General features: G+C 29.9%; 1 protein-coding gene across 1 annotated transcript in view; it reads left to right on the plus strand.

Moving 5' to 3' along the window:
• LOC121116824 (zwei Ig domain protein zig-8) overlaps positions 1–23643 on the plus strand; it is a 385771-nt gene that overhangs the window by 284056 nt on the left and 78072 nt on the right. The window contains exons 4-5 of the mRNA XM_040711120.2: positions 12961–13151; positions 13221–13365. Of these exons, the coding sequence (XP_040567054.1) occupies positions 12961–13151; positions 13221–13365 (336 nt within the window). The remainder of the gene's footprint in view (positions 1–12960; positions 13152–13220; positions 13366–23643) is intronic.

Below are 23643 nucleotides of genomic sequence, written 5' to 3' on the forward strand. Positions count from 1 at the left end.
CAGTCGTGTGATGTGTTTTATCCTATTAAAAAAAGACTCCATGTTTTCAATATGCTAATTTAATGGTGCTCGAACATCAATTCTGCACCCTCTTTAGGTATCCCTAGAACTAAATGTTGTTTTTATATTTTTTTTTAAATCTCGCGCAAAATAAAGACAGAATATATCATTCAGTCCTATTTTGTCACAATAGAAGAATTTTATTAGCAAATTCAGAAATGTGTCGTAGTTATGCTTTTAATTAATAATCAAGGACAAATCAGCAACCGTGATTTCTGGAACACCAGTAGGCTCAAAATGTATTTGAACGATTTGAAGAACCCACAGAAGACTAACTGCATAAAATACAAGGATGAAGAGTTCATATAGAAGGTGTGCACCAGTACTCACCGGTCCCTGACGAGGTCCTTTGTCATAAATTTGAAATAGACTAGAAAAGTTAGTGACAACCATTTAGGACATCTGCTAAGAACTCAAATTCTAGTATTACAATATACAAAATGGGTAGTCTTGATCCAGGTTACCATGAACGGTAGGCTGTTCAAATCCACCCAAAACTCTCGAACATGCTCAAGCGACCCGAGGAGATGAAAATATTCTGATTCTTCTAATATGACAAAAAAAAGCTGCCAAAATATGATGCAAAAATGCCAGAACAACTGGTTGATCGCTGCCTTTTCCAAAGACATGTCATAAAGATAAAGGTCCCAGCAACAGTCATGGTCTTGGAAATGTGTCCATCAAGATAACCTTATACCACTGCACATCTTCGAGGTAGGGCTGAGAATGAACATCAATACCTACCTGGAAGAGATGGAGCAAACTGTGATCCTGTCTTCATCAAGGATCGAACTTACTTCAGATGCCATATCGGAACTATGATCAAGGCTGAGGAAAAATATTTTGGTAAGCCTCAAGACATGTGACATAAAGAGACTCTGTTCTTTATTTGAAATGAGAATATAAAAGTTAGGGATTTTATGTTGTTTTTTGTAAATAGGTATTAGAGAGGGTGGGTTTTTATTTTAAAAACGAGCGGTTTTTTCCAGTAGGGATTTTTTGACAGGCACGCACGAGTTTTGTCAAATTCATAAGTCATTTTTACTCAATATTGTTTTACAAAGATCTACAACACAACAACATGTACAAAATGTTCAATTGTACTATGAAAATCAGCGTTCTGTGAAAAAAGTTTTTGCGCAAATTACGCCCAACTTATGGTCCACATAGTCGACCTTCAGAATCCACAATTCGCAGAATAATTGAAAAATTTGAAGGGGCAGCAACTTGCTGGGAGTTTGGTGTGCTTTGTGGGCTAGTGGAATCATCGGTCCATATTTTTTCAAAAACACTGCCGGCCAACACGTTACCGTCAACGGCGAACGTTATGGCGTCATGATAACATAATTTTTGGTACCTCAAATTGAAGCACATGGTATCCACGATATTTGGTTCCAACAAGACGGTGCTACTTGCCACACATTGCGCGTAACAATGGACTTATTGGGACATCATTTTGGTGAGCAATTAATTTCACGTTTTGGCCCGGTGAATTGGCCACCAAGATCGTGTGATATCACACCTTTGGACTTTTTTCTTTGGGGCTACGTAAAAACAAAAGTGTATGTGGATAAACCAGCGACGATTGAAGCATCGGAACGAAATATTGAGCGAGTTATTCGTGAGATTCCGGCCACAATGTTCGAACGCGTCATCGAAAATTGGTGCGAGAGAATGGACTATTTTAAGGCCAGTTGCGGCCAACATATGAAGGGGATTATTTTCTAGAAATAATTTTAAAGGATTGTTTTTTCGGTTCATAATAAAGTTTTGATCATAATATAATATTTATGTGTTTTATTTCTACAATCCAAAAACCACCTTTATTATTAAAAAAAGTATAATTATTCTAAAATATGATTTGTTGTGAAACTAACGAAAATACTATTAGATCAATTTATCGTATTTAGCCATTTATGTAAAAAAAACTAATTAACGATCACAAGAAGGATAAAATATATATGCTAGCATTTCCTATTAAGCTTGCATTTTGCATGTCACTAATAATATAACTTCATTTGATAATTGTAAATAAAACTAGACACATATTATATAAATAAAGAAGAAAATAAATTAGTTAAAATTTTGTTAAAAATGTAATCCAACAATAAATTTATAATGATAAAATTAATTACTATAAATTAGAAAGATAAAAAGTGCATAGCGAGACATAAAAAAAATAAAGATATCATTTAAATTTTGTATATTGTACATATTTAAGTTATTTTGACATGATCTAACTGCACCCTCTGGCCAATTTACAAAAAGGGATATGTATATTTTGTATACATAAGAAGGAATGCTTCCCCAAACCTTATGTATCGGTGAACTTCTAAGACTTTGCCTCATGAAGTTTTTTATTAATATTTTATATTCCTTGTTTCACATATCCGAAATTCAAAAATGGTAATAAAGTCGGTTCGAACTCATTAATAAAATAATTGCAAAATTTAGGTTCGATAATTTATATTTTGATAAACTTAAAATATATAAAAGGCTCATTTTTCACTAATGATTGATAAAATGCATTAAAAATAACTTTAAGTGAAGTAACGCCATTTTAAACCTTAAATGGAATGTAAGAAGATACATTTTTGACATGGTATATAAATATGCATGAGAAATTTTCTTTAGTAAAATTTTTAGCAAACAAATTCCTGCCGCTAAACATCCAAGAACCATGACAAACTTTTATTTCAAAACAAATGTCTTCATCAGACCAAGGAAAACTGAGATAGAAGTCAAAAAATACCTTGCGTCAGCGCTTCTGGACGCCTAAATTAGTAATGATAAGATCATCCGAATTGTCTCAGTCTTTAAGGAGATTAAAAAAGCTCAAGTACATCAACGAGAGCCTTGGGAGGAAGCCTGATAACTAAAAGACCAAAAAACTAAAACGTGTATTTAAAAAGTTGGTGAATTTCCGAATTGGTCAATGTGGTCTCTGTTCTCACAAGACTGCAACCTTCTACACTATGGGATCTGGACTATTATGGAGAGAAAGGACTGTTCTAACCCCCATAGGAATGTGGATTATCTAAAGGCTGCAGGGGAGATGAAATGAGCTGATATTTCCGAAGAATACGTGAAGAAAACGTACAGCGTCTTCAGGCCTGGAATCCAGTCCAAGGTGGAGACCAAATGTGGTTACATTGAAGTTTAATTATTTATCTAAAGCACTTTAATTTTTTTCTAAATTATGATAACGTTGAGATAAGGAAAATCTGTTTATTATTCCCAGGGACACACTTTAAAAGAGCAAGAATTTTATATTATGTGTAGTTCGAAGAAATAATACTGTTGGAGCTTAGTGTAGTTATTCATAGATTATCTTACCCAATCTAGGCCAATATAAGTCCCTTAAATCAAATTAAAGTTTAAACTATGAATAAAAGTCTTGGGTATCTTTACTCATTACCACAAATTTGGAAACAAATCTCTATAATTGACTTAAACATGTCTATGAAATAGTGGACTGTATATGATTATATAGTTAAAAAAATAGCAATCACTCCCTTAATTGTTGTTTAAGATGATTTCATCTTAACGTACAACATATCTTTTTAATATCCTTTCTCTTTAAAAAAGAAAAGAAAATAGAGGTCAAGGAAAATGAAGTGAACATTTACTTTTACAGTCAACCAACGAATGAAGAAAAAAAATTAATAATAATTCGTGAAGCACTATTGACATCAAATTATGTGAAGATGATTTTCAAATAAATGATTTTTTTTTTTCAATTTTACAAAATATTTTTAGGACAAAATCGCTTTCAAAATTCTGCTAACAAAAAAGTTTTAAAAATATGATAGCTGGTAAAACCATAGTTTAAAAAGAAAGAAAAAAATGAAACAAAGGAAAAAATCTTGAACGTAGTTTATTATATGTATCTTCAGCAATATTTTCATCTTTTTTAAGACAATAAGTCTTAAAGATGTATGATTATTTAAAAAAAAAAATTATATCCTTGCCTTAATTGTAGTTATGACAATGAGAACAAAAAATTCAAGAGTCAAGACTTAAATGAAGCAAAAAGATTCAAAAGTAGAACATTTTGTTTTGTTTTTTTACTGAAGGGACATTCGACAAAAACATTATGTCAAAATATAATGTGTAATCTTTATGATATATGCATATTTTAATACAATATACTATTGTTCCTAACGCAAATTCCAGCCTTGAAAGGATTTTCACACCCTCTAGTTTAAAAATTGACTGAAATGTTCATGCAATACCCCTAAATATAAAAATATATTCGCTGAATAAGAGAAAATTTTGTATTTATCATCAAATTGTAATGAATTTCCATACCTTGAAAGCATTAAAGTTTATAGAAATATACTTCATATTACATCCTTATAAAAAGATTCCTTGAGAAATGTATTGGAATGTCGTTGGATTAATTTGATTAAATGAATATATTGCAGATGCACTCACTGATACACTAATCAATCAATGAAGTAAAACATGGGCAAACAAAGTGTTTTGAAAAGGCTTCTTAACATTAATTAAGTTATACGATAATGTTTGATGTGATGAAACCAGTAAGTATTCTGAACAAAATTAACAAATGCAACATAATACAATTAATAGAAAGATACTTTTATAAAGAATGAAAGTAAAAAAAAAGTATATTTGGAGCGAAACCTTTGGTGGGAAATATTAAAAAAATAATTTCATAATAGAATGAAACTCTAGAAGCCATTAATTTTTTGTTTGCTAAGAACTTATCGCAAAATTAATAAATTTGTATACAAATAAAATACAGTTTTTATCATTTAAAAATGCAACAAAGATGTGGATAAAAAATGTGGAGTATAAAACCTTAGTACTGTATTTGCACATTAATAAAGTTTTATATGTATACAAGAATGGAACTGTATAAAATGAATTAATTTGTGAAATTTTTTTTTAATTACTAAAATTTAAACATGATTTCACGGAGAAATAGAACTTACAATACGGAATTACAAAATAAATTTAATGATCACAATTAAAGACATTAAACTGTCTGAAAAAGTGAAAAATAGAAAAATAACAATTTTTGCCAAAACAATAAGTGAATAATTTTTAATCAAAAGGAAGGTCTTATAATTTTTCCAATTTTTTTTTAAGCCTTATTTTTTTTTGTACAGCAGACCTATTAAATTCCATATTTTTTAAATAATTATAAAACAAAATTATTTAAATGATTCAAGTTCACAAGATGTATACTAATTTGGGCAAAAGTATTTACACTACACTTTAATATTCCCTAATTTTATTTATTTCTTAATTACACATAGGTTTTGTTACACTATTAAAATGCAACAGCTATTTCTGAACATATTTTTAGTAAATGTGGGCACCATTTGCTGCAATTAAAAAGTCCAATTGGTGATGGGGGAGAGGCGTGGATTACCTTGACCGTAGTAAAAATTGTCATGTTTCGCTTAATGGAGCGCTTGAGGGAGAAAAAACTTTTATGGGGAGTCATATTTCTCTTCAGCTCAGAACATAAATAGTAGTCACAGGGGTTGAGATCTGGGCTTTTAGAAGGTCACTTGTCCGGCTTGACGACTCTGTCAAATCCTTTTCCAAGAATGCCATTACCATTTTAGACACGTGAGCTGGAGCAGAGTCCTAAATCCACATAAATTTGTTGTTGGAAGGGTATTGGGAGGCCAGCCGGGTCAAAATAGCTGTTTTAAGAAGCACCAAATACCCATACGTGTTCAGTAAAAGAGGAAAGGAACATGACGTTAATTTTTTAAAAGCCGCCAAACAAATTTTTAAAAATGAGAGAATTTAAATTTCATTATAATAGTATACAATTAAAATTGTATACTTCATATATTTTCAAAATCATATGATAAAAGTAACTGTTTTCTTTGTTTTATAAATTTATTTAGTTTTTTTGCCCTGTTTGTATAATATTTCATTAAATTGTGTTAAAAGGATTATTATAAAAAGATCCAAAATTTAATAAACAACACTTTTTTTGTTATTCATGTGGTTTAGTAAAACACAATTGACAACTTCACAATGTTGTTAAAAGCGTTGCAGTTTTTATAAACTCATTTGAGTGTTAAGAATTTTAAAGTTATAAAGATAAATGTAAAAAATTATTTTTAGTCTTTGAAGATACAGGCAATATTTAAATACAAAAACAATCGCAAATGGTCTTTAGAAAATAACACAACGGCTTTTTTCCATTATTTCATATCAAAACTCGAGCTGAGCTGATTTTTTTTAGGTCTAAACTTAAATGAGACGCTAGGGAGTATGGTATATGTATTGTTCCATATCCACAGCAAAAATGACAAAAGTTTTAATAACAATAATGATAGGCATAATAAATCTTGATTTTTGTCCCACTTCCTGGTACAAAATATATTAAAATACATCTTCAAAAAATATGTCGAATAAATACTGTTTTACTTTTCTCTGTAGTTAGGAAATTTTATGACTTACTTTTTCAATTTGATCATATTATGTAAATATGTTTAAAATATATATAAGATTTAATAAAAGTCCATGATAGAGTAAAAAATATGTAAATTACTTTTCTTTTCACTGAGAAACATATTTTACTCTATGAGTCAAGAAGTTCTATTTTATATTAAACTAAAGCTATCTACCATATACAAAGCTTGTTTCAACGTGACTCCTTGAGAAATTCCATAAGCAAATATTCCACAGCTTTTTGAGTTGAACATTTGCAAATATATATATATAATACATTTACCAGAATAAGGGGGAATAGGAATAAATAAATAAGGCTTTAGACACATGAAGCTTTTTTTTCTAATCCCGGATTCCACTAACTCTCACAATAAATCAAGTAGGCATAAAAACATAGACATATGTTTGTTTCGAAAAATTACATTACATGAAATATTCGTAAATATCTAGATATTTACAATAGATTTACTTTATTTTGCTGGTTTATGTATTTTATTTGTATATTTATCCTGCATTAAATTTCCAAGATTTATTTTTTAAATGATGATCTTTATCAAAGGGCTTATTTGACCTTATAACCAAAATATGAGCTGAGAAATTACAGCTTGCGCCGTAAAAACATGGGCTTATTTTAATTCTTCAAAAATATTTCCTTTGTCTGCTACCATAGCTTCAAAACTAGGCCTAAAGGTCCTGCATCACTTCTGAATAAAGGCTTTTAAAATAGACGCTCATCAAGGTCTTAAGGCCATCCAAATGTCACGCTTTTTTATCGACTACACCCTAAATGGTATAGTCTAGAGGGACACAGTCTAGGGAGGAGGGTGATCATACTGACCCATTAGTCTTTAGCTAAGTCAACAAATTTCTGACCTCTCTTGACGATGACCTTGGTTGCTTTGGAAATACCTCTGGGCATGAGAGGTCTTTTTCATCCTTCATATACCTTAACACAGTCAAATTACTCACACTGAAAACTTTGGCATGCTGCCTCATCGATTTGGTAGGACTTTTGGTGATCGCAGTGTACACAACCCACACGATCCCTATTTTACAGCGTCTGTTTCTACCATGAGACCTCTCAAGGCTTGAACAGAAGCCACCATGCATTTAATCTTGTAAACAATACTCCAGGAGCACCCTACGACCTTCATCATCTCTTTGACACTCACTTGGACTTGGAGAAAAACCGACAACCTTTTACTTTTTCGTCTCCATGCTGAAAATTCTTTTTTTTTTAAAGTGTGTTATATAGTCTTACATTTTTTTACACAACCTTTAAAATATTTATCTTAAAAATAATCCGGATTGTATTAAATTCAAGTTCACGATTTTATCTTGCACAATATAAATTTTTATGTTTGAATGTCTACTCTTTGGAAAGTCATTTCTGTGTGTAGACAATTTATATAAGAAACAACAATACGATCGATCATGTCTTTCATATTAGAAAGAAGGGGAGAATATGTAAAGAGTTGTACAAAAACGGGACTAAGAAATGAATAAAATCTCCTGGGTGAATAGGTATTCCTCATATTAAAAATGAAAAAAATCTTGAATAACATTATATAACGAATGTGACTTTAGATTAGGTTTAACATCGATTGTGTGAAGATAAAAATCATAACACCCTTTTAAAAAATTATCAAGCTATTTTAATTCTTCTTTAATTTTGATGAGGAGAACATCTAAGTATTGAGTAATTAGGTATGAGTGTGCTAATGAAAAACAGAGAGTATCACAGAAGAATTCACGAGGAGTATTGTTTTATATTATTAAAACTAGGTTGGTCTATTTGTCGAGCCCTAATAACTCCAAACATTTCCATTTACTACCTACTTTAAAATTCAGGCACGGCCTAAATCCTATGAAGTCAAAAATTTGGACTTGTGCATCAGTTAAAAAAGTATTTAAAGAATATCCAAGGACACCTTGGCTAGTGTATCTTAATAAAATTGACATATGTTCATGGAAGTGTATCAAGGGATGGACACAGAGCCGACACGAGATTTAGTTGTTTTTTTTTTGTACCAAAAGAAAATTTATAACTTTTGGATTTTATAAGTGAATGCGTGTTATTTATTTTCAATGTGGAATAAAGCGTTTTGTTTACTCTCAATTTTTTTCGTCTGATTGATGAGTCTTGTTGTTTATTTTTTATGCTTTTTAAGCCAATCACAATGAGGCGTTTATAGATGTATAATGTCATGATGTGTAAAAAAGAAAAATCACTACAGCTTCATCCCATAGAAATATCACATCTAATTTCACTTTTGAAGACCTATACGAATGGTTTTTCTCAAATGTTACTATATCCTAAACATAAACCAGCAGAACCTGCTTTCTTGACGGCAATTTTGCAAAAGTTATTTAGGTTTCTTTGTATTCTTGTTTCCCTACACTTCCCTTGACTTACAGGTCAAAATGATCCCCTCCTAAATATTTACTATCAAAGACTGAATTTATTTTAAATTTAAGATAAATTATAATTTAAAAGGTAAATTAACAGTTTAACAGCTAATTTAAAAGATGAATTAACTGCTTAATAGCTAATTTAAATATTAATTAATAAAAAATAACAATACATAATTTTAATTTGCAAAAGGGTTTCCTATTTTTCTTTAATTTATTAATATATACATATATATTTATTTAGTATAAAAAACAAGACAACTGCACAACTAAGCATCAAAGAGCTCTAACATGTTGAAAAAAATATTTATCTTATTTGTGGCTTTACAGACATATTTTGTACATGAAAAACTTGTTTTAAAGGCTTTTTTTGAAGGTGGAAAATAGACATCATTGAGTATTTGTGGAAGTCTTTCAGCGGCATTTTAGGCCGCCTGCAATGCCATACTACCCTCTTGGTTCCAAAAATTAAGACTAGCACAACCACAAGATCGATCGACACAAGTCAATATGAATAATTCAATTCATACTTGAAGGTCTGTTTTATCAAGGGTTGTCCAATTCTTTACCTATCTTCTAAAAAATTCTAAATTAGTCATTTTCAGAATGATTTATTTAATATTTGGAGTGAGGAATATCAAAAATATTGAAAAGATGTTCTTTGAATGGACATCTTGTGGGGACAGGAGTCATTGTAAGGATGTTATTAGCGTGATTCCTACCCTTTTTTTTTGCTAATAGAAACGATTAATTCTTGCTATATTTTGTAAAGAAAATATCATATTCAGGGGAAAAAATGTATTTTTTATATGAAGATGAGTCAAGTATTAATCGACATTTTTTTTTTTTTTTGCATATCCTCTTAAAATATCTTTTGATAGGTTATTTTCAGGAAACTTTTTTGGACGAACTTACTATAGATTTGATCAACAATTTCAATATCTAACATATTGATTCATGTAATTTCTCATTTCTGTGTCTATAATTTTACTTATTTAATAATTATGTAGCTCTAAACTAATGCAATTGCATTTTTTTTGTCATTCTATCAATAAGTAATTATAAAGGTCATGTACAAACATATTGTGTTTCAAATATTTTTGTCGCTCAAAATCTACTTTAATGTACTCTTATTTTCTCTCCAAAATGATCCTATTTAGTATCTACATGAATATATTTTTGAAGTTCTGTGGGATTTCCTATATATGTATATAATTTTCTACAGTTTTTTATATCTTGTACACAAGTCATTTTTGGCAAAATTAAATTGAATAATGGATTTTTTTTTTTACTTTTCTAATGTTGAGGTTTGTTAAGGAAAATTTAGGAAATTTTATGTTTTAATAAATGTCAATACCAGAGATTTAGTCTAGATTAAAGTTGAAAACGGATCATTTAGACCTGTTAGACGAAACAAGTGTTCCACCTTAAAATCTCACTTAAAAAAAGTTTGCAAAGACACAATTCAACATACACCAGGAATAATTTTTAAAATTTTACTTTCTATATTTTTTGTTTTATATGAAATAGTCGTTTTTTCAAAAAAAAAAAAATTTTAAATGTTACTAAAAGGCAAACAAAGTCCTTTAGACCAAATTTTTTTTCTCTTTTTATGTCCTTTAAGAACGACTTGGACTTAACCTTAGAAACAGAAACAAGTATGGATGACAGTCTCTTTTAACGTATTCCAGAACTCCTCCTGGATTCTAGACATCAGCTTGTATTTTTTTGTTGTAGGTGAGCTTGGAAGTACAACATTGGGGCAACAAAGCCAAAAAGAAGATGAATGGTATATCAATTGCAACTTCATCAATCTAGGGCTTGACAATCTTCCAGTACTTTGATATACTCCTTGGTATTGCCCTTCAGGGCACATGAGAAAAAATATGGTGGCTTCACGTTAGCTTCACTGCTTTACATTTGGTGCATCAAATGGACCTCTTCAGACCTAAGAAATTTGCAAAATCAACATTGTATTGTCTGGCGCAGATCTCAACAAGGACATACTACTTTTTCGATGAGCGTGGAATAAATACTTTTTTGATCGATGTCATTTATATTAACTGATGCCAAAGACTTCGGACTAGGAGCCAAAACAACAAGAAATGTCTTAACTCTGCTGCACTCAAAGTTCATTATAAATAATGACTAAAGTGCTATAAAAAATTAATAACCCTTCAATATGATCAAAAGTCATACATGAAAGTATATTTGCAAATATCAAACACTATATTTTATGAAAAATTTATATTATAATAATTTCCATAGGGCTTTATAATCACCTACCAAATAATAACAATGTACTAGAAATGACGTAATTTTTTTTTATATTTTAAAAGTAAAAGGTTGTTTCTAAAAGTAAAAGTTATAAATTCCCATTAACTTAATTTTTTTATCGTTTAATGATAAGTGTATGTAAATTTATTACTTGCATTATTTTTTCAAAAAACAACAACTATGATTTATGTGTAGCGTTATCATACACATAAAGTCTTGATGTAACACTAAAAACGTAAGGTAATAACCAAAAATGACATATTGGTTCATTTAATTGTAAGAAAACCATTTTAGTATCATTTATTTTAAGCTAGAAAATACTTAACTTAAAACTTAAATTAAAAGTATACAACAAACACATGAGCTATTATTTTTCATTATGTAGCACAACGACAGTTGGAAATTAATAAGGTAGTTTTGATTTTATTCCCATGATAAATTTTTTATCCCAGTAGCAGCGCAATTATTAATTTCACAGTCAGTGGGAATCGTGTTGAAAAGTTTTAAAAACGAAGAAGAACCAAAACTTCTGCAAAAAAAAAAAGAAGAAGAATTTGGCTCTATTTGGTTATCCTCAAGCCCTGACCTCAACTTTGTATTGTGAGGCGGCCTAAAAAAATATATTTGACTTACATTTAACTCAAATTTGGATTCGCTCCGAGTTGTCATCAAAACAGAGTGGAATACCATAGACATTGTTTATGAACTGTCTTTTTGTTCACTGGCGTGTTGAGGATATTATTGGTTATGAAGGTGGACATATTTAAAAAAATAAAGTTGAATATAGTATTTAAACATATCATAAGTTGCTTTTGAGTTGTCTTTTTTTTTTTAGTCATGACAATGAAAGTTTTGGGCCGACCCTTAATTTAGTGTCATACTGCATTAAAACAGTTTAATTTGTCTAACATGTGGTTCATTAAAATCTGAATACTTTGAATTTTAAACTTTAATAAGATATAATTTATTAATTAACGATAGAATTTAAAAAAAAAAAAAAATCCTAAATTGATGTGTGACTTAGCTTTCGTAAACATTAATGCCGTATGCATTGAAAAAATGACAAGAAAATAGTATAGGAATATATTAATCAAAGTGAGATGTTAGCACTACGGTGATATGATTAAGGAAAAAAAAAAAATAGCACACGCACCAACCCTTTTATTTTTATTAACCGATGAATAAAAGGGGTATAAGCAAGGAAACAATCTGGAATGTATTTTAAGGCCATCATAGTCATCAAGGGTGATTCTATTAAAAAGTAATTTTTATTATGGATTATATGAAGAAAATTTATAAAATAAAGCGTTAGTCCAATTCTTTATAGGCTCATATCATATTTAGGCTTTTATTTAAAAGTGTACTAATTTCCCTAATTATACTTGCTAACTAAACTTAACAATACCCTTCAGTTATGATAAGAATCGTATTTGTATCTTTCATGAATAAACATACGTCGTTTGTTCGTCATGCATTTAGAACCAATGTAATATGTCTTGATTTGCAAAATATTTTGGAATATAAATAAAAAACTTTAAACTTAATTTTGAATTTAAATACGTAAAAATTACTTAGTAAAACATATTTTTAACCATAAAACTCTAATTTTAGGACAACAAATCTCTATTTATATTGTTTATGGAGCATACATAAACTTTTGGATTATGTGAAAACAAATTTTAATAAAAAATATATTTGTGTTATATTATGTATTATATATCATTTTTACCCACTAAATAAATTTAATTTTTCTATTTTTTATTTTAGCTTGTCCTTCTGCAAATAATCGATGGCGGTCAAATGATGACTTGGGAAAAATTTATGACAATGCAACACCAAATCCAACAGGCTCATTATCAGGGCCATGGTTTGATTTGCCTCATTCAGGAAATGTGACCGGAGTTATTGGGCATGTTGCATATTTGGCGTGTCGAGTCAAGAATTTGGGAAACTTTACCGTGAGTTTAAATGAAAAAAAGATGTCTCATCCATATTTAGCTATTAATTAATGAAATTTTTTTCATTAGGTCTCATGGCTAAGAAGCTCAGATACACATTTACTTACAACAGGCCTATATACATACACACAAGATCGAAGATTTACAGGGATACATAGAACGAGCTCAGAGGACTGGGTTTTAGAGATCAGTGAGCTTTCCTTAGCGGATGGAGGTACAAATATTATTGATTTATCGATTTAGTTGCTGAACCCCTCAGTTTAAATATTTATATGTTTTTCTTATTTTGATTTTAAAATCTATTAATAATTAATTTATTTTAAATAATTAATTTTTGAGGGCCAAAGTTCTAGAGCAGAGTTGTGCCTTCTGCAAGTTTAGTTATTTTACAAAAATCTTATATTATATATTTGTGTTTTGTAAAACATTTTGTGCTCAATGTGTTTGCTTTATAAACACTCTGGTGCTCTGAGCAAATAAGATCAAAAAACCTATTCAGTGTATGACTATAGACTGGGCGATTTTTATTTATGATCTAATACTTTATCTTGATCAATTTTTCTATGGATAAAAAAATTTATGATAAATTGCTTGTTATGAGCTAATTACCTAATTATTCAGAATCGATGTTTTCAAATTTTTAGGCAAGGACATAACAGTATTTATGTGTCAAATAAGTTGTTAAAAAAGTAACTAAAAATAAATTAACGATGCTCCCCCATGACACTAATGGCAGAAAATTTAGTCTTCATATAAAAGCGTCCCGTGATGGACACTTATGCTAGAAATAACCTTAACAGATGTGGTTTCAGCCATGTGGGTGTCGTTACATAACTAAACAACAGACATACCAGATTGTTCATTACGTTTGATACTTTATTGAACGATCAAACATTCATGTGTTTTTGTCAATATCATATAGTTAACATATATATTGATATTAAGAATAGTTAATCTTTAATCTAACTAATTTAGGCAGCTCTAACGGGTTGAAGGCGATGGTGAAATTTACTACAGGTATTTTAGATGTAGGTTTGGGCAAAGTAGCTCATTGTTTATTGAAAGAACCATTGAAGGTCTAAATATTTGTATATCTGATTATCTAGCAGATTCATATTTGGTGATTGGAGATGTCCAAAGCTCACTAAAAAAAACTGGGACTGAACAGATGATTTACTTTTTAAACATTTCTTTCGCAAGGAGTGAACTTTTTTGTCTTGTAGACAGACACCACCAGCTTCTTGATTTGCCTGAAAACAGGGGGCTTTGAGACATTGACGTCCATGCCTATATTTTTTATGAAGAGATCTGACAATTCTTAAAGGGCTTTTATTACATGTTTAGTAGTCCATTTTCTCGGACAACCACGCCTGAGGGCTTCTCTGAGATCCTTACTCGTATCTAGGGGCACCTTTACACGGTAAACGATTGTCTTTGAGATATATTTGACCGTAATAACTGTTTGTTTTTTTGTTTTGTTTTTGATACATTCTGGAGGAAGGCAAGGTTGCATTCTTTCGACTATATTTTTTCTATGAAATGGTAATAAACTGTAATGGTTTGAATCTAAAGAAACAAAAAAGAGGATGGGCAGGCTTTCTGTGAAAATGAAAAAAAAGAGTATATGGTATTTACACAAGATAGTACATTAGTGTACTAATAGAGTTGAAAAGGAATTTCTATTTTTAAAATAAACAATGCTCAAGATAAGCTGCGGTAAAAAAGTTACTAAGCATACTATTTGGAACTTAAGAGTACTCCTATAGATCAATTTTGTTCAAGAAATTACTCATACAATGAAAAAACCACAAAATAAACTAAAAACTTTAAATTTAAAGCAAAATGGTTTTTTTATAAACATGTGCCATGTCCAACAAATTATGAATTAAAAGTAGCTTAAGTATTTTTGCATGCCTCAATTGTTTTCAATTTCTCATACATTATGAAATTACAGGAAATATTCTATGATATAGATCCACTGTACCATTGCTTAAAAAATAAATTAATATTCCCTTTGCATTTCCCAGTAAAAAACGAACAGACTATAAATAAGAAACTTTAACCATTTACCTTTAAGGTTAGAGGGATATTTATTATAACATAAAGAAACAGAAATGAAACAAACTCAGTCAGTGTATCAATGATACAGCACATGACTTTTGTGCTTTAAGTAATCAACTTTTTGTAGTTGGTTACATGTTAATTCTTCTTTATAGTTTATTTAATTATATAATATAAAAATTCGTATTATGTTTTTTAAATCATAGAACTATAATTTTAATACTTATTATAAATGATAGAAACAAAATTTAAAATATCAACCAGTAAAGAAGTCATCGTACTTCTGAATTGATAAAGAATACTTGATATTTTAATCAAGGTTAAATTATAATTTTTTTGATTGGGCCAATAAAACTAGAGAAAACGAAAATATTTCGTCTTGAATGTATATCTTTTGCTTTATATCTGACGCTCGACTACTTTTTCATGCCCTTACATTTTGAGAGAATATGTTCAATTTTATGATTAAAAAAACATTGTTTCTTTTTTAAAGTTTTTCCATAAAGGCTTCTAATACATGTAAAAGCTAAATTTTTATATAATTAATACCATGCAATATTCCTTTAATAGTAGTTATTCCCCTTTGGATTCCCATTTTTAGTTCATTGATCTTTCGTACTTTTGTGAATTCAAGAACCTGTAACCTCTGAATCTGTCGATTTTTCAATCCTTTTATTAATTACAAAAACTATTCATTCCTTTGATCCAATTTCCAGGTATTGTTATGTATTAATGAACTATCTTTATATCAAACTCCTATTTGTACAAAACTAAAGTTTTCATATCAAAGTTCATCCATAAAAACAAAATTCGTTTTTTTTTACATCTCCAACACAGACTTACGTCAAGTAATTTTACGAAATTTTTTGTGCCTGCTAATGTTTTAATTCTCTTTAAAGACAGTTTTAGTTATTTTCCCAAATTTATTCATCCATCCAATATACAGGGCCTTGACTCTTATTTTATTGTATCGAAATACTGTCAAGAACAGCTTTCCTTTGATAAATGTTATTTTATAACGTACGTAGGTAGTAATTATTGTTCAATGTAACTTTTGCATCACGCAAAAACGACCTTTTTGACATATTTTAACAAAACAACATACGACAAAAAATGATTCTCTTATGTTTTGGTTATAAATTATAGCTATTTATTTTTGTGTAACACAGACTTATTATGCTGACGAATATTTATAGTATATGTTTGTATTTTAAAGAAGTAAACAAAATAACTCACTCTATTTTTAAAATGGCTTCTAAGCAAACAAGGAACTAATTTATCCACTGTGATATTAATAAACGTTCATATATCATGCTAAGAAAAATTCAATTTACATTTCCTCCTACTATAAATAAATTCAAACACTCTGGAGTTCTTCTTTAACCTTCCGTTTGTGAACTGAGATATATAATTAGTTCTTATTCCTTATAATCTAAATTTTCAATATGCTCCTCAATTATTAAATTTGATTATATAGAATCATTTATTTATCTTGAAAGTATCTTATTTATAGTTATACGTATATTTTGTTTATTTTTAAGGGAGGTTTAATGGGTTTATTTGAATTCTTGCTTACAATTCCTTTCTTTGTTTTTCTGAACTATTTTTTTCAATGTGTGGACTGAGGTGTAGAATGATAGCTACATAATTTTATTATGATTGAATTTTTTATGTTACACAAGCAACATCATTCAAAACTTATAAGTACTAATTTGATTCCATAAATTTGCCTAAAGTTATTTATATATTATAGAAATTTTCATCAAAAAATAAACTTTAAATATTTTTAGTATATGAATTACGAAAAGATTACTTTATATAAAGATTCATTTATTCTTAATAATTTGATGTTTTTTAAAAGATATCTACGAATGCAAAATGGATAAAATGGTTAAAAAATGCTGCACAATTTAAATAGTATAATTGGTTTATTGTGTTATTAAATATTTTTATTTTTGGGGTTTCTTTTTAGTTTAGTTCACTAACGTTGTTAAAAGTAGGCGTTCACTAAGGAAGGGCTGAACATCGAAAACAAAATCATTTATTACAAAAGATTAACTATTATCATACCATTTTTAATTTTTTTATTGACATTTTAAAAATGATAAAATTTATAAATTCAGATTCGTTTATTAACATATCTCAAAAAAATTTAATTCAGGAAATTAGTGTTGTACTTTCTATCTAAAAAAATATTTAGTTAACAAAATATTCCAACGATGGGGTCGTAAAAACTTTGAATAACATTTAGTGTCTGTTGTTCTTTGTCACAAAAAAAAAAATTATATTTTTTTGGTTTGGAACAGAATTTTTATAACTACTTTAAAAAAACTTTGTTAAAATACAAATCTAATCCAAAATGACAGAAAACATTTAAACAGAAACTTTTTAACAAATAATTTATCTCCTAGTCATAAAAATAGATGTTGTACAATCTTGAAGCAATAATAAAATAAAAGTGCTTGCTACCATAAAAAGTTCCCTTTTAACTCCTAATGATACATTATTTGTTTTGGAACCATTTGATGACAATTAAATATCAGTATATAAGCTTTAGTAAAAGAAAATGTATTATTTTTAATGGATTTTCTTATAATTTTTGTTTCTGTAAATGTTAGTCTCCTTGCCCCTCAAAATAGTGATTATATGACGGTCGTTTTCTACGATTACTATTATTATATCCACATTTTCCACAATTGTCCTTCCATCTTGAACATTAAAACCTACTGGAAGGAAATCGATAAATTCAAAATTACAATTTTTTGAAACTGTGTCAGAAGCATAAACTCATTCTACATTTTTAGCTTTTCATTTTCTCCTTATTCGATGAAAAATAGTCAATTATGGTGTATTTCTCTTCGATACGCACTTGAGCAATACTGAGTCAAACAACTACAAAAGTTTTTTCGTATGAAATCTTATCCTTCCTACACTATCTAGTTTAAGCCAATAATCACATTAGTGCAATGCGATATACACATTAGCCAAGTCATTTATTAGAAATATAATAGAAAACTTTTTACTACTAATATATATTTCGTACTTACTGAAAAAGAAACACTTAAATGAATAAAAAGAGGTGGATCAAAAAATTGTTTTTATTAATATTTACATGTTTGTCGTAAATTGTTTTTAAAAATAATATAACAATGAGGGTTTGCTCCCAGGTGGTTATAAATGTAAGTTCTTGTGTAACTAGGAGTAGAATTGAAGATCGACATCAGAATAATAGCAGCCTATATTAACTTTGCTGTATAGGGAATGATAATTGTGTTTACTTACTTCCTCTCATAGGTACTTATAACTTTCATCATAGACAAAAAGAGAAAACATAGGATGCTTTGTTTTTAAGTACACAAATATATTATTTTTCATATTAATTTAAAGCTTTCTAAATTATGAATAATTTGATAACATGATTATTTTACATGTTGATATACATGTAAATTACATATAAACATATATATGAATATATTTCCATACATATTCAAGCTTGAAAATTGGATCCTCATCCCTTACTTTTTCTTTTTTGTATCAAAATAAAGCTCCTTTGACAAATGATGCCCTCTACGAGCCATACTTAGTTTGGGGAAGAGGAAAACAAAAATAAGTAAAATAAACAAGATTAATGATTGTTATAAAGATTTTTTTTTTTAATTTTAGTCCGTCTATAAAAACGGAAATTGAGAAGAAAATAAACATTTATATTTAGGATAGGACTTTTTTAAGGAAATCCGGATAAATTCATATTACCTACAAGGTTGGCCAGCTAAACATGGACAAGAAAGGTTGTTTCTGAAGTACATACTTCAATACTTTTTTTATTTTCCATAAAAAATATTTTAAAAAAAACTTGTAAAGAAGGGATTTGTAAACTTCTGGAAGATCTTGCTGGAGTTGATGAAAAACTTCATCAAAAAGTTAGCCCTCACAGCCACTATATCGACTATCAGTGAGTTCACATTTGGATGTGGATTTTTGATGGTTTCCCTCTTCCCTGTACTGCACAGAGTATAGTCCAGCTAATTTTAAATCTCGATCCGTGATATAATTTTCTAGAACTTCTCTAGTTGCCTGACCTTCATTACCTCCATCAGAAGGTTGCATGATGCACTCTTATAAAAGTAAAAGCCCATGTAGTCATTTGCAGGCCTTCTGATTGACCTAACAGCCACGGAGATGCTCTTGGCGAGACGAGCCTTCAGTTTGAAGGATTATTTTTGACATTTTTCTCTAAGCTAGACAGGAACTCTGGACCCCTGTTTTTATTGTGCCCTCTTCTCTTTGCTTTTCTGGAGAGGTTGTCATTTCGGCCACCTTGAAGCCCAGGCTCGTGAAACACTTGAAATGTCAATAATCCTCTCCACTTCAAATTCAGCATCAAAGAGATCTTAGATACACAACCTTTTGGCTTCTTGCTAGTTGATGATGCCAAGATGACGAAGCGTTTATTAAAGTTTGCTTATGCAAAAAAAAAAAATGGCTATACCAAAAATTTAAAAAAAAAATATTTTAAAACATGATATATGAATGAGAAAGTTAACATTTATTAACAGTCCATGTTTTGCTACTCAAGCCTGTAATATAAAGAACTACATATAAATTATATTCATAAGTGAATAATTACTTTTTATATAATTATACTTTTACCCATATACTCTTCAAGTTTTGTAGTGGCACATAAAATATTGTATACCGTACATAAAATGAAACAGATTAAAAAAATACCCCCAAAGTAAATGATAATAGTTTATTTTTAAATCTATTCTCCACATTCTAGCTAATGAAGATAAATGAGATACAACACAACTAAATATATGTCTAAATAAAAGACATTTGTGTAAAAAATAAAAATAATTGAATGAATAAATGCAAATTCAAAAGAACCGGCAATGTTAAAAGCATATATTCCCATAAAACAAAGCAATCCCTTTTTAGAGATTAAATATTACTAGGGCTTCCAGATAATTAATATAAATACCCTAAGGTACCGTGTGGTCTATTAAAATCTAAACTCTTTGAATTTTAAACTTACCACAAGTTATAATTTATTAATTACCAATATAATTTTAACAAAATTAATTTTTTAAATAAATATGTGTCTGATCTGTCTTAATAATAAATGTGACCGCCCTTTGTGGCAATGATAGCTTTCAAGAGGACAAAGCAGCAACCACTTCAGATCATGTCATGGCGTACCGTAACGTAAAGTGGTTTTGAGGGTGAAGGTGTTTAAATGACGGACACTGAAGGCCTCGACTAAACCTTTCGGGTGCATGGCGAGGGGGTTGGCATAAGGGCTATACGGGGGGCAAAAGTATCAAAAAAGAGATGAAACGACTCATTCAAATCTAACAACGCCAGGCTGCACACATCATTGATGGCGCACCAGAAGCTGCGAGAGCTCAGACAGGAAGTTCTTATGTATCGAACTTATAATACAGACCTGTTACCAAGTGACTAAACACTGTTCCTATCAATGGCCAACGCACTTGAGTCCTATGAAAATTTGCAGTCCGATTTTTTTTTGCATATAGTGACAAGGGGTATACGAAAAGAACACTTTGAAGTTAGATTCTTGTTGGCAACAAGTTATCAAACAGGACAGGCATACTTTAGTTAAATTAGTTGATTATAAAAAATTGAAATAATACCAAAATTAGCAATTTATTTTTTCTACAAATGTATTTAATAAATTTAAAATAGCTGAATATATACTATTAGTTTTTTTATCGAATTATGGATAGGAAAAGTAACATATATTATATTCATATTTTCAATTTAATTGTCAATTTATTTTATTCAATATGATAATAAGATTGTATTACAATATATTTTATGGTTATATGTATAGGAAAACAAGGTATTAGAGGAATATATTTTTGATAAATCGTAAGGTTAAAACCCTATTGTTTGATGGTCTCTTTTTGACATACAATAGCTTACTTGTCTTCTTTATATTAATCATGAAAGGTGTTTCATTGCTATAAAACTTGTTCGTTGAGGCCCCCAAATGGCCAATATCAACAATACTGACACAACAAGAAAAAGTTCTACACATATGCTCGACCCTTTTCATTTATAATATTTTTTTGCACCCAACTTATAAGTGAACATGATTTTTTTTTATTGTAATTTATTGCGCTATAGTTTTACAGGCTAGTTGTTAAATTCTTATTTCGAGTAATCAAGCCATTTTAAGATAAACATACACTTTAAAATGATTCCGTTACAAACATTTACACAGATAGACACATTTGGCTTCGTCCAAATTGATAATGTTGAATATAACCCACTCTAGAGAAGAACCCACACAAGAGAAAAAATATATTGTTACGAAATAAAAGCCATTAATGTCCAAAGTAAATTTTCTAAGAATTGAACATTATTAAAAAAGAGCACAATTAGACAAGACCGCCTCTTTTCCATCAATTTCAAGATCATTATAATTTCAGAACATATTCTGGAGGAGTTATCTAATTTATTATAAGCAATTACTTATATAGTAAATATAGCAATACAAAATTGAATTCTATGGACACCCGTTAGTTAAAGTCACATTTATTACTATATTTAAGACATAGAACACCAAAAATAATATTAATACGAGCTACCATAATAAATTTTTCATTTAAAATCTTTTTTTTTGAAAGATTTTTTTATTGTATGGCTAAGATTCAGAGCCATATCACAATGTCAAATAATTATAAATATGAGAATTAAAGGTAATGAGAAATAATAAAAAAAATTGAATTATCTCAAAGATAATTCAATTTTTGAAGTTATTCTATACAGTAGTGCCTACAAATTGTGTCTATTTAGAGAAAAATTAAAAAAACTGAAGGATCATATTTTGAAGTCAGTATTTTTTTCTGGCTTTATATTATAGCCAGACTAATGAATAAATCTTATTTTTTGAAGCGGCCAAAGATTGTCCGTATTGTGCTATGGGGATGTATGTTGGTATGTCTCTCAACATAGCCCCGGACAAAATAGTCCAAAGGATTAAGGCCGGGAGAGTTAGGAGGCAACAAATCCTTGGTTACGACGTCATAACAGTTCTCGGTTAACCACTGAAGGGAGATTTTGGACACATGGCAGGGTGCTGAGTCCTGTTGCCACACCCAGGGCCTATTTCCGCCCACCCGTTAGATCCAGGTCAGAACCACCTTCTCCATAACATCCAGGTAGACCTCTGTATTGACCTTTAGACCCGTTTCAAACATGTGGGGAGGCATAACATGACCTTCACTGCTGACCACCCCGAACACCATGACCATTGCAGGGAACTTGGTCTTCATTACCTTTATCACATGGCTGGTGCAGGTGGCTATACACCTGTTGTTCTGCTTGTTGACCTTCTGATCTTGACAGAAATTATTTTCATCAGAGAAAAACCACAGCATCCCGGGCTGCTTTGGGTACTTGAGCTTGTTGAGCAATTTTGTTGACTTTATCAGCCTGTTGTCCTTTGCTTTCTGGGTCAAGATCTGGCCCACCTGCATCTTGTAGCTCCTGCTCCTTAAATCCTCAGATACACAGTCCCTTATTGTTTTCTCCTGGCAGCCCAGATCCCTCGCCATGGCCTTCATGGACATGGTAGGGTCATCCTCAACCATCTTCTTCACCTTGTCGACAAAGTCGGTGTCCCTGACCTTCCTGTCGGCGCCCTCCTCCTTGGGTGCCCTCTTTATGGTGGCATCAACATCCCAGGTGTCCTGTAGCTTCTTACGAATACGCTGAATAGTCCGTAAATTCACTCCTAAGGCTGAAGCAATCGTTGAATTGGAGATTTCACCTCCATTATTAACCAATGCCATGACTACAGCGGACCTCGAAAGCTCCTCGTTCCACTTATAGCTCTTTATCTCCTCATATGATGACGGCATGATGCTAACTGAACAACGTATCGTCAGCTAACGAGAATAGCTTTCCTATTTGGTAACCGGTTTTTTATTTGATAATGTCGTCTTCAAGTTATCAAGGTTTAAAGTAGGCGACAATTTGATCCCCGCTCCCTGTACATATAATTACGATTTGTTAAATGTAAATGCAATCTATATTAATTAATTTTTGTTTAACTGTCGTCTTAAGTACTTTATTTCAATATTAAATAAAAAAGAACCGTATGGTGTATATATATTGCAAGTATAAGTTCTACAAGCTATATTTTAATTATAAATATTTTTGTGATCCTTGATGTACCTCAGAATCTATTTTTATTCATTTTTTACGTTTTTATTTCATTTTAAAATTAGTTTATTAAAATTTAACATCGAACCAGTAAAATAAGAATATGTGATTTATAAAAATATCTTTTTTGATAAGAAATATCCTATTTCTTACGAAATTTTAGGAACAATTTCTAAGATAACTCATTTTCTAAGGAAAGAGGGTAGAATAAAGTCTAAAACAAGTTTGTAAACCTAAC

This window comes from Lepeophtheirus salmonis, chromosome 4 (genome assembly GCF_016086655.4).
Source record: "Lepeophtheirus salmonis chromosome 4, UVic_Lsal_1.4, whole genome shotgun sequence".
NCBI lineage: Eukaryota > Metazoa > Arthropoda > Copepoda > Siphonostomatoida > Caligidae > Lepeophtheirus > Lepeophtheirus salmonis.